We start from the raw sequence: 19,132 nt of genomic DNA, 5'->3' as shown, positions 1-19,132 counted from the left end.
AATATATCCCTAAAGGCACAGTGACATCTAGAAAAGCTAAGCATGAAAGAGATAAGATTGTTCCCCTGTTATAGATGCCACCATTTTTTCCGGTGATCTATGGAAAACATTCTTTTTCAGGCAGCCATTTGGAAAGATCTGCTGAAACCTCAACTGATTATTTGTTTTCCATTCAAAATCTGGGATCCTTTCTTTATGTGGGGGGCAAAAAAAGAGGGATACATTTTATCAGTGGATTTAAGGGTAAAAACAATGTATGAGACAACAGGATTGTGCAAATAAATATTCATTGCTTTAGTATTTAAGAATTATTGTTTACTAGGACATTCTTAGGTTTTTAATCATTGTTACAACTTTAATATAGTTTTACTTGTGACCACTTCCAACTAGTGAAAGTAATGTACACTGATCCCAGATTATTGCACAAAAAACATTGGCAATATGCCATTCTTCAAAATAAACCTTTTCTTAAATGAGCAATTATAAAGCAATTTGTGCAATTAAAATACCATTGAATGTTACAAATGGTTTCAGTAACACAAAATAAATATATTGTTAAACAAAATACAATTACTTTTATTCAACCAAAACCCACCATGAAATATTTTAGAAAATGGAAAATATCCCAATATTTGCAGTAGATATCTACAATCCAGTTTTGTTTTTTTTATCATCACTATAATCACATTTTCCCCTAAAAATCATCATCTTGACAAGAAAGACAAAGTGATACAAACACTGCATCTATTATTAGGCCTTTTCTTTTTATATAGTTTTCCAGCTTCACCTCTTTTTCTATTTCAGTAGCAAATGCTTATTCTATAAATATAGACTTTTGTATAATGTGCTTTGTTTTCTCATTATTGTACTGATTTAAGACTATAATAAACTGTCTGAATAATTTTAAAGCATTTTAGGATCTTTTTAGTTATAGTTCATGTGAGTATAATTTTTATTTCTCTTTCACTAAATATGAAAACTGGAATTTTTTTTCCCCTACCACTGTTTCTACATGTTGATGACAACATTTAAAAAGGTATCTGGTACTTATTGCTTATCAGAATATTATGAGAAAAAGCTATTCACAAAAATTATTTGTTATAAAGCAGAATGAGAAAAGCCAAATAGTATTAGTGTTAAGAAAATATTAAAATAGTATGAAAAACTTCAGATCATTTTGGTCCTGCTATTAGAAAAAAAAAAGTTAAGGCGACTAAAAGCCAAATAATATTGATTCCTACTCTTAGTTGAAGAAAGGAAAACATATCTATTTTCTACAAAATTCTGAAAGAACTTCATTGAATTTTAAGATTTAATTTAACAAAGTAACATTGAGGCAACAAGTGGCAGATGTATATTTAAACTCACAATTTAACATTACTATTATACAATTATAAACTTAAAAATCTGAAATTCTCAGACTCCTCTAAATCATCAGTATTTTTCAGCATGTTGCTACATGTCATTAAGTCTTAACAGTACAAAATGAAATCAACATTTGATTTACATTTAAACAAAAATGAAACTCGTCTGCAACTCATCTTAAAAGTTCTGAAGCAGCATTTTCAGCTTTTACAAAAAAGGCAAAAATATTACTATAAGTTACACATTCTAATAAACCTTCCCCAGGAATTAAGAGATCCAGCATGAAATTCCGATATTTTAATATACAATGTATACTCACATTCACCTGCATTTACATTTGCAAAAATTTGCAGTTAGTTAGTATTAATTTGGCCTAGGCAATGGTAGTAAAGTGCAAAATATTTGGTATAATATCTAATGGTTATATTTTTCTTCTGTGGGAAATGAGTGACTGAGCCTGGATCTTCCATTGACAGATATAGTATTTGATGGAGCAGCAACCTAGGAGAAAAGAAAAACTTCATCACATTGCTGAAATAGAAATATTTGTCCAATTTTAATGAATTTTCTCTGTAATATTTTATTCAGTACTAGTTTACAAATGCAGCAATCATTTTTTTTTAAAGTTCAATCAAGTTTTAAATTACCTTTGTGCAATTTTAAAAATCAGATATTGACTACTTCCAGAGCATGTACACTTTGGTAGGCATTAAGCATGAAACAACTCTTCACAAACTGCACACTTAATACAATTATCGAATGTGTCTGGAGCTCTTCTGCCATCTCAAAAGAAAAATGTGAAAAGCAATGTATTCATTGAATACATCCACATCTTCTTTTAGTCAAGTACACATTAGAACTGATTCCAGATATAATTCTTGATTTAAATGTGTTCCGTGACACTGCAATGAATTTTTTAGTGAGTGGTAAAGTTTTACTAAGTGATAAACCTGTTAAGACATTCAGGACCCTTTTTTCCAACAGTGCTGAATACACCACCAACTCCAACTGAAGTCACTGGGAGCTGCGGGTGCTCTGTGATCCTGAAAATCAGGCCCTAAGATTAGATACCACTGAAAAGATCTTGAACAGAATTTACTAGCACAATGAAAATATTCTGGAAAGAAAAATTGTTTAAAAACAACCTCATTTGACCCATTTAGGTTAGTAATTACTGAAGGCTCCATTCAAAAGAAAAGATCCACAGTACAAAAGGCCACAGATCTTGGCTCTGCACTCTGACAAGTTATTAAGGGGAGGAAAAAAAAAAAAAAAAGAGAGAGAGACTTGGCTAGCCATGGTAGCACTTTTGTCTGGTTTCTTGAATGCCTCCTTTACAGAGCTGCATCAGGGAAGGGGGATGGCAAGCACCTGACAGACCTTTTACCTAATTCAGTAGAACCAAATAGTAGCCAGTCATCACTCAAAGAACCAGTTAATGGAAGCTATGAGTTAATTACTTAAAATGCTCTTCCCAACGGGGATCACTGACTCTCTGGATACTTCTACCCTGCTGACAAAGGTGTTTCATTTCTCCATTGATTATGATGTGCCCTGTTCTCAATTTTAAGCTTTTAATAAAAACATTGCCTGAATTCATCAGCACAACAGGCCTAAAAATAAAGCTGATGTCACACTTTCTCTCCCCAGCCCCCCATCATATGTCACCTTCCCTTTATTTGTTACAAAGGAAACAGTGCAGAAGTTAGCGTTTTACACATTTGGAGTGTCAAGTGTCCCTATACTTGAACAGACTTCATGAAATTCTCACGGGCCACCTTGCTGTAGAATGCTTTAGGTATGGTTTAGGTTCCTTCACTCCATTCTTCAAGTTCTCCCTGAAAACATACATCTTCTAGAAGGTCCATAAAAATGCTGTTCCATTTCAATATTCCACTATTTTAGAAAAACTTTCAAACTCAGTTATTGTGAAAGACTCTTATCGGATATTTTTCTGTCCTTTAGATTGTCAGCTCCTCAGGCAGGGAGTGTCAAAAATTCTCTACTGATGCAAAGTTGGCCATGGAAAGTACGTAAAATCAAAATGTTATGGAACTCCTTGCTAACCTTTTTCCAGCTTTCTATCTATGCTTGATATGTTTCTTTAATTCCGAAGCGCACTTTATCAACCTTGTTTTTCCAAATAAGTTATCAGGTATTATGGCAAGTACTGTGAACAGGTTTTACATATTTTTGATATTTTAATATTTTATCCACTTTTTTAAACATTGTATTTTCAGTTTCAGTATTGTTCACAATGCAACTATGTAACAATAATCAGAAAGCTACATCATAAAAATCAAGCATGTTTCTTGTACATCAGATAGATCCAACTTCATCAAATCTCCAGAAGATTTAACGTTTGATTAATCTCATCCACTGTCCTTAAATGATTTGTAACTGGCTGACAACTAGTTCACTGCAATACAGTTTCTAACTGTGCACCACTCTGACAGCACACTGGACTGACTGACCGATCATTCTGACTTTCCAGTTGTGACCATTCTGGGGAAGCAGGGCTATTCAATGTGTGGAGATGGTGGGAGGCCTGGGAAACTCAAAGACGCTATTCCATTGCCACACTTCTGTTAAGAGTAAGGTTTACCATGTAATGTAAGCTGTTTGGGTGCCAAAATACAGACACCCACAGAACCCATGTTCTCCTGAATATGGTTCTAAGGAATCAAAGACTTCTATAAAATAATTGCTTAGGAATAGGGATTTTGGGAGGGGTTGGGTAGGTGGGTAACAAAGCTCTAGATCTTCAAAAGAGACAGGGTTCTGCAGTAACAGGTCATACTTCAGCACGCTGGTGGAAGACAAAAAACTGGGGTTGAGGACAGAAAGATACAAATGAGAAGGTCTATCAAACCAAGCCAGAGTATTTTTAAAGGTTTCTAACTAACAATACTGTTTTAAAAGGTAGATCTCCAAATATCATCTAACTGAGGGAAATACAAGTTGAAACTATGGAATGATCTGACTTATTAAAAACACAGTATATTTATTCTGCAAAATAATTTAAACACAATGTTCTTTTGAGGTGTTAGATTGTTCATGGTAACTATAAAGAACAACCATGCTTTAAGCAACCCATTTATCTATAGTCATTTGAGTATTAAATAATAGCGCAGGCTAATTCGTGTTTTTATCCTTTACATCAGTGATTTCTTCTATATTATTTCCATGTTTCCTTATTATTAAAAAGCTTTTACTAAATATATATTACTATAATATCTCAGCTCACAAACAGAATGAATTACAACTACTCAATTTTTTTTTCATTAAGTATTGTGGTTTACATTTAAGGAATCATTTTTTCTTATGTAGTGTTGCATTCCAGAAACAGGAAAATATCAGCACTTATTACAGTAAGATGAATACTTAATTCTCTCCGGAATTACTGGCCACAAAACACTTACAAACATTGTATGAAAAATGAGATCATTCTAGCTAATGAAACCAAACAGCAGACACAAGTTTTAAAATACAAAAAGAATTAAGTGTGTATATAGTATCGACAACCAATAGGAAATTAATCTTTACAACTTCTGCATGTGTACTGTTGGCAGAAGGTTGTAGCTTATTTAGCGCGTGTGCTTAAAACCATCCCTGTTCAGAAAAGCATTTAAATAGATGTATATGTTTGAGTGCTTTGCTAAACAGAGATAAGCACATGCTTATGTGCTTTGCTGAAGTGGAGCCTTAATTTTAATATAAAATTTACTTCAGAAACACAATATTTTCTCTATTTGAAAAAATGAGAGCACAAGCTTCTTGCATGTATATTTACAAATCTGCTTTGGTACAACTAAAAAAAAAAAAAAAACTTTCAGGAGACTCCCTTGTCATGATTAGTTCCAGGACTGATTGCTTTCAGGCATTAATTGGGTAATTTTGAAATAAGCACTGTAAGTCCGTTGTTACTGATGTGATGATGAAAACTCACCCTTTTTAATTTGGCAGCAGCTTCTCCAGAGCGGACAGCAGCCAGCAGACTCTGGTGGATCTGTTCTGGGTCAGAACTCTGGAAAGTTAAAGCAGTTTCTCTCTCAAAAACTGAAGTTGGGTGGTCAGCTGAAGATTGCAGCTGGCTGTTTTGTTCACCGTTTGTACAGTTACTTTTCTATTGGGGGGGGGGGGGGAATCAAAGCATTTCATTTGAGTGAGGTCATAAATGGATATCTGAAGCAGTCTGGCCAAATATTACAGCACTGTACCTCATTCTGCATTTTGTTTCATGCAAGATTTCTGGGAACAGCCTTAAATTTGTACTTTCACTGTGCACGTAATTTATGATGTGATGCAACTGATAGTACCCTGTTGAGGATGCCATAAAATGGCATCTGGGAATTACACCTGGGTTTTGAACAAGTTATAGGCCAGAAGGGATTTAAGGAATTTTTTTTTTTTTTACGGGGAATTTTCTCCCCAAGATGTCTATAAAATTCTCCACATAATCATCTCTCATAGTTTAATTAATATCAAACAAATTTATTTCTATGCCCGCACATTCCTGATTAAGACTACAAAAGCCTTAGGAAATAGACAGATACTACCACAAGATGAATGGTATAAGATTTCCAGGAATATTCACAGTTAGATCTGAATTCATACTCTCAACTTAATTATACAAAGATACAGATGCCAGTAGGGCTAGAATTAGGCCATTGCATAGTATGGATGCCTCTCACAAGCTACCCACTTGCTCTCCGAAATCTCAGCTTTTACTTTATGCAAATATAGCTGTTATTGTTGGGGGGGGGGGGAGAGACCACCTTCAAAATGTGAACTGAATGCAACTGATGCAGTGACATCTGCCTGAATCTGCAGAATATATGAAACTATAGCTCAAATGTATGAACTTCTCCATTCATCTGAGTAGGTGTTACAGGCCAATGATGATACTTTAAATGTCAATGTTGATAAAGATTTCTTTAATCATTAAAATGTTTTAAAAAACATACTATCATGCGCTACACAATTTACTCTGAGTGACAGCTCATTTTGGGGCCATAAGTGGGTAGACTTGGAGAGGACCACTGCTCCTTTCCCACTACTCAAGAGTACCCAAATCCAAGGTGCACAAACAGGGCATTTGATTCCGTGAGAGAGCTGAGCCCAGGAAGCATGCATGATCCTACTTTGAATATCGGCACAATCTACTAACATTAGCATCTCACTGTAACATCTAAAGTGAATAGATATTATACAAGGCAAACTTTTGAAGAGTTCCACTAACTCTGCTTTTCCAGTTCAACCCCTGGATGCCAGTCAGGTTATAGAATACTGTTGACTTGTGCCAGTCATGCCAGAAGATAATCTGCATCCTTACACATTTCCTGTTTCAATGTCCCTCAAACGATTATTCTGGGACATCACTCAAAAATTAAGTAAAAACAGTTTTACACATGGTACTTTTTAAAAAACAAAATCAACAACTCTGAATAGGAAAATAGGTATGGATAGATAAACCAGATCCAGTTTTTTCTTCTTTGCTTATAAATTTAAGAGACATTATTAATTATGGCAAGACAGAATTATTTCTCAGCATTTTCAATTTTGCAGAAAAATTTCATTTAATAAAAGTATCCTCTATAAACACTGTACAAGACAACATTACTTTTTCTTATATTCCATTGAAATGTTGTACATGGTGCTATTACAGCAGAGCGTACAACTAGATATTTATACGCTATTAATCCAAAGCCTACTAATATTTGTGAACTATTCAAAGAAGGGACAGAGTGAATCTCTCCTGTGAAAGATACGATTACTGTCCAAAAAATATTAAATTTTATAAAACTTACCTTATCCATCATATTGTGTTGTGAACCTCTTGTTAAGGTCTGTAAAAACTGGTTCTTCACATCTCCTGTGGAAGTTGCTGAGGATAGTTCAACAGGAGATTTCTCTTTTGATGGCTGGCTACTGATGGCTTGTGGTTTACTGAATGACTGTGATCTTTTGACTGCAGATGAGACAGCAAGAGCAAAGGGGGATGGCCTAGAACTGGAATATGGTTTTGGAATGGCAAAAGTTCTAAGAGTTCTTAAGTTCAGTGTTGCTGGCTGACAGGAGGGAAAACTCAAAGGTTTAGCAGTTTTGACAGAAGTGGAAGTGTCAATTTTTTTCTCATTATCAACCTCTTCTTCATTTAATTGAGCAGGGAAATTGTGTGTTTTATGTAAAGGAAAAAAAGACTGATCTGATGGCGACAATTTATTGTTTCTCTCTGTATTCATAGCCTCTCTTTGAGTAGGACTAGTAGCAGCACTGACACTTCTGGCAATTGCAGATGTTACATAATGACCTGAAGCCCTTCTTTGCATCTGTAAGTAAAAAGAACTAGGTTTCATTGTAGGACTGAAAACACTTGATTTTTCTTGAGTCTCAGGTGAAGAATGTGTGTTACCTGAGCTTAGCATCAATGGAGTTATGCCATTGCGTATGCTGGGTTTGGAAGCCTCTGTTTCTTTTTGCTTGCTTTCAGTAGTAACCCGAAGTTCAGAAGTTGAGACACTGTCAGTAATTCTGCTAGTTTTGTGCAGCTGATCATTCACTGCTAAAGCAGGTTCATATTTTAAACCAGACTCTGACTGACTTGTATTTTTTGAACCCCAAAGAATTTCAGTTTGCACTCCAAATTCTTTTGAATTCTCTGACTCTGGGGACATTTCCAAGGTGACTCCATCCTGACCCTTAATGTCTGACATAACATCCGACTCGCAATCTTTCAGTATTTCCAAGGATTTTGGAGGCACTATTTTATAAGTAGTCATTCCAATTTTGGGGATATATTCTCTTGTAATTTCATTAGAGGGTTTAGGTTTAGGTTTGAAGTCTTGTCTATAAAGTGGGTAACCTTTAATAGGAGAACTAATTGCACTTTTTGGAGCTCTCTCTGATGGGGTAAGACCATTGTCATTATCATATATAGTACTTTGATTTTCTATGGGAATTGCTTTGTCATCCACAGCTTCTTGTGTCTGATGGTTGAGTTCTGTTGATACTTCTACAGACTCTTGCACTTGGTTCATCAACTGCAAAGGTGGATTGTCTATATTCAAATTCTGCATGTGGGCTACTCCTCTGAAGGTGGATGACTCACAATCTTGAAGGACAATCATTTCACTTAGTGTAGTCCTGCCAAACCTATCATCAGATGGAGTTGTCTGAATTGCAACATCCTGAGTTTTTACCATCTCCATGTTCGTTTGATTTAGCTTCCGAACTTGTATCCCTAGATTCACTTGAGGATTATCATCCTGATTTGTAGACATGTCATTTTTATACTCTTGGCTGTTTGATAGTTTGTCAACTTCAAGCTTATTTTTTTCTCTGACATCTGCTGTATTAATTTCTCCCATCTTACATTGATTTTCTTTTTCTCCTGTGGTTGCTAGAAGGAATCTTGTGCCACTATGATCTTTAAAAGAAAAAATATTTCTAAACTAATATGAATATCAAACAGCCTGACTTTTGTTTAAACCATGAAACCCGATACCCCCATTTTCTTTAACCACTAGAAATGGTTCCTTAGAAATAATAATCTTCCCCTTATTACACCCTTTCAAGACACTAGAAAGGTATTTAACTTGATTAGTACTGGTAATTTTTTCAATTTAATATTAAATGAAAAATACTTTAATAATACTACCCACTGAGACTGTTGGTATCATGGATAGACCAGATGGCCAAGCCTGTTCAGGGATCACTTAAGGTTTTGGGGCGGGGAGGGAGTCTGAATTTCATCCCATTATATACAAGGTCTAGCTCATAGTCTATAAACTGGTAAGGACTATTCAAGGATTATATCCTGCAATTCTTGTTTGGTCCCGTGTCTCTGCTGTTTGCGTACCTACTATATTTTTTCACGTAAAAAGATGTGATTTGCCATACGTGTCTAGCATTTCTACACTGATGCAGTTAAAAATATCTGTCAAGTATCAGAGGGGTAGATGTGTTAGTCTGGATCTGTAAAAGCAGCAAAGAATTCTGTGGCACCTTATAGACTAACAGACGTTTTGGAGCATGAGCCTTCGCGGGTGAATACCCACTTCGTCAGATGCACCCACGAAAGCTCATGCTCCAAAACGTCTGTTAGTCTATAAGGTACCACAGGATTCTTTGCTGCTTTTAAAAATATCTGAGCAACATAATTATTGCATATCTGTTTTATCAGGAGTTTATATTAAAGTGGCCTGTCTGAAATTTTGGGACTATGAATCACATCTGAGCCTTTCAAAAATTCACTTTAAAACCCACTATTATACAGTTAATCTTAAATTCAAATGATTTTTTTTTAAATAAATGTCTCTTCCTGATGTATTTTATGTGTGTATTAAAAATAGCAGTTTACTAGTTTTAAATTATTTGAATTATAAATATGAAAAAAACAAAGATGGGATTAATAAAAACACTCAGGCATGTATCTGAAGGAGTGCAACAATTTAAGATTATATATTTGCAGAATTTAATGTGTGTATGTGTTACACTACAAGGATAAAGTAAGAGGTTCATGAAATCATGAAAGTAATGGGTTCTAGGGGAATGAATTATCCATTTCTAGAACTATGGAAGGGCCTTTGCTTCCCTACAAAACATATTTCCACAAACACAATGTCACAATGCAGTTTTGCAATTAAACCTGATTTTCCTCTTAGGCAGGATATTTGTGATAAATTCAAAAATTAACATATTAGAAACCATTATTGGGATATTCTACATTGTTCTAAACAATGTAATGCAACAATGGATTACAATTTAATAGATTTTGTTCATAGTTCCACAGTTAGATTCATGACATGATTTACAAATAACTTGCAACACAAACAAAACACAGTTTAACTGAGCATCATTTTGGTCATTTCATTTTCTCATCTTTATCAACAAATAAAGAATGAATATTTGCAGGAACACATCAATGTTGTCTTCATCAGATTCACAAAACGAATTCATAACTGACAGGAAGATCCTCTATGTTCACACAGATGTGAGAAAATCTTTAACCATTTCAGAAAATCAATAGAACTTCAGCAATCTCGGATGCATAACTGGCAATTATTTCATCAAGTTCACAAAACCATTAATTTCATCCATATAATGCATCCATATAAGTCTGAGGGCTTGTCTACACTACCCACCAGATAGGCAGGAAGCGATCAATCCAGCAGGGGTTGATTCACTGTGCCTAGTACAGATGCAATAAATCGACCGCTGAGCGCTCTCCCAGAATGCGGAGCATAAGTGGAGTTGATGAGAGAGCGTCAGCTGTCAACTTACTGCAGTGAAGACACAATGGTAAGTCAATCTAATTACACTGACTTCAGCTACACTATTCATGCGGAAGCGTAGACAAGCCCCGATTGTCTCTGAAGGAGCCATTATGGGGTGTTAAATCAAAAGGGTGTTCATAGAATCTGTGATGGGCAAGGCCAGATGGCTACAGTAAAGTACTGAGAAACAGGTATGTTAGCCCCAGGCTAAACAAATCCCTAGGACCATGGTAACCAAATGGCAGTTGCTCCAGGTTAATCAAGGCATCTGGAGCCAATTAAGACCCTTCTAGAAGGCAGTGGAGATAGCTACTTTAATTAGAACACCTGCAGCACAGGGCGGCTAATCGCAGAAGGCACCTGGGTTTTAAAACAGGAGGCCTCACCCAGCAGGCAGGGAGGAGCAGGAGGAGGGTGCGAGTGCAGGAGCTGGGAGCAAGAAGGCAAGGAGCGTGAGAGTGTTTATCTGCTGAGGGTTTAGGAACAAGATATCAGCATCAGGGGAGTCCTGGGTGGGATAAAGGTGTTTGGGAGGCTATGGGAGTAGCCAGGGTTTAGCTTCATGCAGCCGTACAGGAGGTACTATAGACAGCTGCAATCCACAGGGCCCTGGGCTGGAACCCGGAGCAGAGGGCGGGCCCGGGTTCCCCCCAAACCTCCCAACTCCTGATCAGACATAAGAGGAGTTGCCCCAGACTGTGGGGAAGATCACTGAGGTGAGCAAATCTGCCAAGAAGTGCAGGACCCACCAAGGTAGAGGAGGAACTTTGTCACAAATCATAGAATATCAGGGTTGGAAGGGACCTCAGGAGGTCACCTAGACCAACCCCCTCTCAAAGCAGGACCAATCCCCAGACAGATTTTTGCCACAATGAAGCCACTATGGCCAACTTTGTTTATATTACACACATAAATAATGGATCCTATTCTGTTTGTTAACAATAACCTAAAAGTAAAGTTTACTACATGCGTACTGGATAGCTAAATCTTTGCATTAACACCTCAAAAACAAAATAAGCTCAAATTCAGGTTTACATCTAAACATCCTGGCAATAACATCTTCCACAATTAATAATAATCCAACTGACATGACTTAAGGAATTTAGTTTACCATCATTAGATGCTCTCAATTCCTGTGTATTTCAAACAAGGTGCCTGTCATTTCATTTGACACTATTAACCTTGAAATACATCTTTTTGTCATGCCAGTAAAGCCAGAAATAGCTAATTGGGGGAGGGTGGATGAGAATTTTTTTCTTGAATGTTTGGCTCTTGTAATACCATTTGACATCATAATTTTGTGAAAAAAATCCTGTTGCTAGATCAGAAACAATTCAGACCAAATATAATTTCTCTCTTTTAGAGATATTCTTCTGCTGCACCTGTTTGCTTTAAATCTCTCACTCTGAAGGTTTAGCATAGAACACACCATCTATCCAGAAGATTTATTCTAAAGAGGACTTCCTTCAGAGTCTGCCAGTGCAATTTAATTGGCTGGGGAGCGCTACTGAACAACATGCTGAGAAATCTATGTCCTGAGTCACACTGCAGTTCAGTTACAATCAGTGTGCTTTTGCAATGTAAAATAAAGGGTTTCTTTTTTTCAATTACAGAAACTACAATGTCTTACTTATTCTGAAAGTGATTTCACAATGTGAGCCATAGATTTATGTCATGAGATTCTATAACCTAGGACTGGAACAATTTCTTTTATATTTGGAACAATTCTGAAGTATCAAGACACTACTGTGTTTGAATGTGTGCGCATAAGTAGCTTCTATTTGTATTAAATGTCTGTACTTCATAAAGTGGTTTGAGATGCCTTTGAGTAAGGAAGTTCTATTAACTTGGAAACCAAAATTCTCCTCAGCTTTCGTTACAAGTATTTTTCTTAGTCAGAATAACTCACCATAAATTTTGTTTGGACCCAATATTCCCAACTTCTCGTCATTTTCAAATGTAATTTGTTCACCGTCTATCTTACTGTGTGGTCCTCTGCAAAACGACAGCACCGAACATTATATATGCTAATATCTCTCATTTCAGTAAACACACAGAAAAGATGTACAAGAACTGGTAATGTTCTCCAAAGACAGATGGAGAAAACTAATCAAATCTTTCTGCCAAACACTGGAAAAATTCAAGAGATTATTAAAAAAATTGAGAGGAAATGCTGCTATGATACTTTACATACCACAGTGCATATGCAGTTTCTCTTTAGTGCAACGCTACGTGCATTTTTTTTTTTTTTTACTTCCCTCCCCCAATTTATTAGGCCCCGAGTAACCTCTGCAAGTTGATGAGCACACTACTTCCAGTGAAACCACTCAAGATGTTCAGGATCCCACAAGATTATACTCAAAATATTAATTATTTTGCTGACGTAAAAATAACCACCAAGGTAATTTTCTGGATGTTGTCCATTACATTGTATATATAGTGCGTTACCTCAAAGGGGGGGAAAATTTAACTCCATACATGAATATCTTGCAATTATAAAACCACAGAGGATTGAATTTATGCAGTGCATACTTTTTCCTTAAAAAAGGACAGATAACATTTTCCTTACACTTTTGAGAAATATCCTAACAATATCAAGAACAAAAAAGAAATAGGAGCACAGCATATTACTAAGCATTTTGCAAGTGTACATAATTCTTCTATGCTCAAAACATAAGGCCACAGGCTCACAGAACTAAGAGCAGACCTGGGGCTGCTCTAATACACAACAGACCAAACTGGCCCTCAATAATCCTGTTAATTGGGGAGTTCAAGAAGTCCTAAAGCCACCGTGGCATTTTCCTCTTCTCAGCTACACTAAGCAGAGCTTTGGTACAGCTGAGAGTCAAGCACAATGTTTGTCCATGTAGAACACAAGTTTTTTTCTCTTACCAGAAGTAGTGGCAACTAGGAAACATGACATTTTGTTAGCTGAGAAGCAAATTATATAGTGTAGTTGACAGAGTAGGGATTTCTGCAAGGCCCTCTTGACCCCAGACTGACTAAAAGGAATGTGGAGATGGAAGTCAAAACTAGAATTGGTCAGGAATTTTTCAGCAAAAGTTTTTCCATTGGAAAATGCTGCTTTGTCAGAACCAAAATATTTTGTTGAAAAATACAAATTTCAATTAAACTTTCATCAGGATAGGATTCTCAGGTGCAGGATGGAATTTCTCATCAGAAAGTGACCCATTCCAAAATACCCAAGAGCCTGGTTGTTAGACCAGTCACCTGGGATGTGGGAGACCCAGGTTTCAGACCAGGAATTCAAACCTCTCTCATATCCCAGCTGAATAACTACTAGGCTACTGGCTCTTCTGGGTTGAGAGTCTCTGTCGTCCCCCCCCCCACACACACACAAAAAAAACTGAAACAGGTCTTGGGTTCAACTTGATGTGGAAAAGGAAAAATTCTGAAATCTTGAAAAGTTTAGTGGGATGGGAAAAACATGTCCTTCCCAGCTCTCATCAAAACCCCTCACAGTATTTATGGAGGTGACTGCATGCTACGAGTTCTCACAGATGTTCATTCCGGTGCAGTGTTTTAAAAACACACACCTTTTTCCAATTTAAATTGGGCAGAATGGCCAACTTACTTCCCTCGGGGAACAGAGGAATAGTAGATTAAATGAATATTATGGAACTTCTGTGGGCAATCAGCTTTCATTTCCAGCAGGCACTACTTTATGTTAGAAGCCTCCTGAGTCAGGCAGTTTATTATACAGGCTGAAGAGCAAAGTCAGACACTGCAGAGGTATCAGAAAGGGAAAAAATGCTAAAGAAAACTGAGATATTTACATCTTTCCTAAGTAAAAGAAGAGAGAATTAGCAGTGCTCTCTGAAGATAGATGGATAAAACTTGGTGTAAAAGACAAGAAAACACAACAACGAATAAAAAAACAAACAGAATTATGACTATGAAAGTGGAGAGCATTTATCCAGGGAAGGCCATTCTTCCTCATCTCCCCAAAATTGTCAGCATAATATTATAAAACAGTCCTTTGTGTTCTGACAGCTAACTGACCAGATTTCTAGTTTTCATACTTTTTTCAATGAAAGTGAGTGTTGCTTAAATAATAATTAACAATGAACGAACATTTTAATCTATTGTCATTTCTATTACTATGTGAAACCTGATCATAGCTACCTTTTATTTAGTAAGTGAGGAAAAGTGGGCCTAAACACACTAGCCTGGAATGTTTTTAACCACATTTAACGATTGTGTAATGAACTTGTTATACTGGAAAAAAGAAAGGAAATGAGAGTTTAGAAATATTAATCTCATGCCACTTTCTTATAAATCTCTATTCTGTTCTTTGCAATGAAAAAGTATTCATGGTTTTGTTTATTCTTTCTCCCCCTTTCTTTCTTACAAAGAGTACTTACTTGCCATCTGTGCTCATATTTTCTTGTTTTTCTTCCTTGGAACTTTGAAAGTTATCTACAGAACCACTGCCAGGAATTGAAGATGATGAAGCAGAATCATTTTTTTCAATATCTAGTGGTACATCAGTAGAAATGAAGGAGGCAGAAATCTCTTGTGTTGTAAGAAAGGTATCTGCACTTTCACTTTCCTCTTTGTGCTGTATATTCTTCTCTTCCTTTTCACTGATCTCATCTAGGATATATTCAGAGCAAATTCCAGCTGCACTCACAGAACAATCACCCAGAGTGTAAATATTAAGGGACAAAGCAAGTCTAAACATTTATAATTAAAATAGTAAACTGAAGAAAATTTTCTGAAGATATCACACAAAACATTAAAATATGACTCAAGTTTAAATTTCTACAGGATTTACTATGTAGTTCTTTCCTATTCAATTAGACACATTTCTTTATATCTGTGAATGCCAGAGACAACTTTAATTGGTTTAAAATGAGCACTGAATTTTTTTTTAAATCTGCACTACTTAGCTATAAACATAGTACTAGAAAAATATCAATTCTATGTTAATGAAATCACTCTTATTTTTTTCTGATAAATCAATTTGTTATTCTCAAATTCAGCTTTAAAAATTCAGCTTTTTAGATCAAAAGTAGTACGCCAGTCGATTTAAGAACAGATACAAGACCCAAACCTAGTCCCAATCAGCTCAGTGGCTGATTTGCCACTGATTGGCATAGGACCCACCGAAGAGTTATCAAAACTTAGCTGTAATACCTTGAATTTATCAAAATTTAGCTAAAAGAGTACTCTGATATTTAGCATATAGAGTGGCTGTATATGCTACAAACAGAATTCAACAAATATGTAATATGACATTAAATGCATTTTAAAATGTAACAGTACTTCAGTTAAAATGTAACTCAACAAAAATGTTTAACTATCAACTTTGACCAAATACCATATAAAATACCATATAAGACATAATAAAATTTCCAAGGGTGAGGTGCCTAAAGCTAGGCTCCTAAATAAGGCTATGCAAATAACTAATTTTCCATTTGCTGGCAGTTATTAAAAATGGGGGAGGGCAGAAATTGTTTCAAATCAACCCCAAAGTGATTTCTCTTTTTGGCAGCAAACTGAAAAGTCAGAATTGTTTTGTTTTGGGGCAAGCTAACACCTTCATTTTGATTTTGGGCACTTTAATAAAGGAAATTGAAATTTGGAAATTAAAGCCTAGGTTTGCAAAACAATCTTACACTCAATAGCCCAGTGCCCTAACCACCAGGGAACAGAGTTATTCTCATGGTCCCTTGCTGACCCAATGAATATTTAGGTATTCAACAGTTTCAACTGGAGAGACTGAGGGACCCACTCCCAAATATCGTTGGGCTTAGGGCTCCTACGTAAAATGTGGGAGACCAGAGTTCAATTCCCTGCTCCAAAGTGAGTATCCTAACCAGCAGGCAGCTGAGTGTGAGGGGAACACCCAGCACTGCCACCATGTGAATCTAACCTGACATTTCTAAAATTTCTTTTTTGCTGAAACAATTCATGACACAATTTGGCTGACCTGAATCTGGATATGTCAGAAGAAGAAGAAGAAAAAAAAGTTTCACCCAGTTCTGCTCCTAAATTCAAGATTAGTCACCTAGCACCTCTAGGAATTTAAATGCCCTACGGCCCATTGACTTTCTATCCCAAACCTTTCTACAATTAGATGTCAATTAGTATTTTAACAACATCAGTAAATAGACTTTACAATTAGCCTACTGGTTGTGTTGCTGCTGGTACTGTTTGTTATTCAAAAGATGTTAGGCTATACCTTGGAAATTTAGGAAAACAATTGTGGAATAATTATTCCAGAAGAGTTATTTTTGGTATAACTCCCCTACCCCAACCCCTGCATGCACGCACACATATTTATTCCAAAAATAACTATTCCAGAATAGCTATTTTGGAAAATTTATAAGTATAGACAATCTCTAAATAAATGAAGGCTATAAGAATGGTGACAAAATAGCAGCTGGGAGCTATGGGGGAAGTAACTAGTAGTGGGAAAAAGTGAATCACAAGGATCCTGGTACATGCCTTTCTTAAAGATTAGGGAACATCACAAATTGCCTTTTCTCAACTAGCAGACTTACAACACCACAGGCTGGACAGCATGTTACCTAGTATTACAGAGTTGTGTAAAGACTGAGCAAAGTTCAAATCCAGAACAGCAGTTTAAATCATAGCCTGTAAGGATAAACTCAAAACTGGAAGTAGCAAAGTTTCAAACAGTGTTAAAGGTTTCACTTACTCACATAAAATGGTCACTGCAGCATTAACTCAACGTGGGGTTAAAAACTAATCATGAAGGCCAGAGAAGCACATTCTGCTATTCTATAGGATTTTATACTGTCTTCATCTCTGTAATACCAGAAGGCTTTCCAGTAGCTTGTTAGTCACATTGTTTAACTTCTGTCACATGTGGATTCTCCTCTCCCAAAGAGAGAATGATGTATGAAGTGTAGCATTTTGTTTTGGTGGGGAACCTCTGTTGTTGGCTTTTTTAAAAAAAACATTGCTACATGTTTATGTTAAACAAGGTGAAAGTTGTTCTCCTTGCACCTGGAGCAAAAAAGATGGTGAGATTTGTGATGGGTCTCATTTTTAGTGGGAATTTGTTCCACAGTTTTGGGCCAGCCTCCAAGCCTCCTTTCTCCTGCACATATGAGCTTTACCCTGTAGGAGAAAGCTCCAATTTACCTAAGAGGCAGAGTTATTTGCCATGGTCCTCATCCTGAAGCTCTAGGCAATCTTTAGATACACTGGGCACAGGAAATTGAGCACTCTGAAGGTAAAGACTGAGACTTTGATCTTGACTAGATGTTATGGGAAGCTGGTTTAGAGAGCACAGGACAATACGCTTATGGCAATTCATGCTGCTGGGAAGATATTCTGCAGGGTTGTGCATTAGTTGTAGTTTTCTAAGGGCTGTTTCCTTGGGCTTCATATCCAAGTATATTGCCAATGTGTAATCCAAATGCAAGTTGACAGAGTCATGCATTAATCAAGGCCAGATTATCCACCAGGATGGGATGGAGTCTCCTAGCCACCCAGAGATATGATGTGAAAGCTTATCAGCAGCAAGGAATTCAAGAGTACTCCTAAACTACAGACTGAACTAGCCCCCCAGTTTGTGGTGTGTACTTTGAAACAAAGGAGACCACACCATGAAAGCAAACTCAAAGTGCTTTGTTCTGCCCAGCAGTATGACACACCCTCCCCGCCCCCACACACCCATCTGTGCCTCAGATTCAGCTTCAACTATCTTTTTTGGGGGGTAAGGGGGTCCATGAGCTGATCTCATCCAAGCATCGAGTCATCTTGGTAGTAGTAGAATAGCTGTACATAGTAAAGAATAAGTAGAGCTGTGTTATGTTTTCACAGTTACACCCATACACTCCCGGTGGTTGAAGGATCAGTTTATGCTTCCTGACTTTGTTCCAAATGCCTGGTTTTCTAGGTTTAATTTTGATCTAAGATTGAAGCCACCTCTCTTCTTTTTAATGAAACTGGTTTTGCATTGTGTGTATGTGATATACTATATGATACGCTATGTCTACACTATGAACTAGTGGTGTGATTCCTCTGCTGTACACATACTTGCAGTATGCAGTAGCTTGATGAGAGCTAGTCAGAGTATAAATAGCAGTACAAACAGCAGCATGGGCAGAAGCATGGCTGAGCCATGTTGCATACATACGCACTGGTTTCAAACCAGTTTGTACTCAACACAGCTCAGTTGTGTCTCCACTCCGCTGCCCATGCTAGCAATGGTATGTTACAATTTATACTTGTGTTACTCTTGGGACATGTATGTGAACATGTACAATGTCTCTGAACATGTACACACACACACGTGTTTGTGCAGTAGGCATTAAAATATACTTTTTTTTTTCCCCATTAAAGAATCTCAGAAAACCAACAAGATATTTAAAATGTATCTGTGCGGATATATATATTATTCACCAGAGCAAACATTAGGCTATGATGTTTAAACAATGTTCCTTTCAAGCTATTAACAGCCGATTGGGCTAAAAGATACCTGAAGAGGT

General features: G+C 36.6%; 1 protein-coding gene across 5 annotated transcripts in view; it reads right to left on the bottom strand.

Moving 5' to 3' along the window:
* Positions 1-270: 270 nt before the first annotated feature.
* Positions 271-19,132, bottom strand: part of COBLL1 (cordon-bleu WH2 repeat protein like 1) — a 150,203-nt gene continuing 131,341 nt past the window's right edge. For 3 of the 5 annotated variants that reach the window (XM_075070156.1, XM_075070157.1, XM_075070153.1), the window contains exons 11-15: positions 15,029-15,287; positions 12,553-12,638; positions 7,176-8,794; positions 5,315-5,491; positions 271-1,866 (exon numbers count right to left, since the gene is read on the bottom strand). In XM_075070156.1, coding sequence (XP_074926257.1) covers positions 1,780-1,866; positions 5,315-5,491; positions 7,176-8,794; positions 12,553-12,638; positions 15,029-15,287 — 2,228 coding nt within the window. In that variant the 3' untranslated portion in view covers positions 271-1,779. The remainder of the gene's footprint in view (positions 1,867-5,314; positions 5,492-7,175; positions 8,795-12,552; positions 12,639-15,028; positions 15,288-19,132) is intronic. The other 2 variants (XM_075070154.1, XM_075070155.1) reach the window with 2 other exon arrangements.

Source organism: Chelonoidis abingdonii, chromosome 10 (genome assembly GCF_003597395.2).
Source record: "Chelonoidis abingdonii isolate Lonesome George chromosome 10, CheloAbing_2.0, whole genome shotgun sequence".
Classification (NCBI taxonomy): domain Eukaryota; kingdom Metazoa; phylum Chordata; order Testudines; family Testudinidae; genus Chelonoidis; species Chelonoidis abingdonii.
Note: the sequence above shows the minus strand (reverse complement) of the source record. Positions and strands in the feature narration are given on the sequence as shown.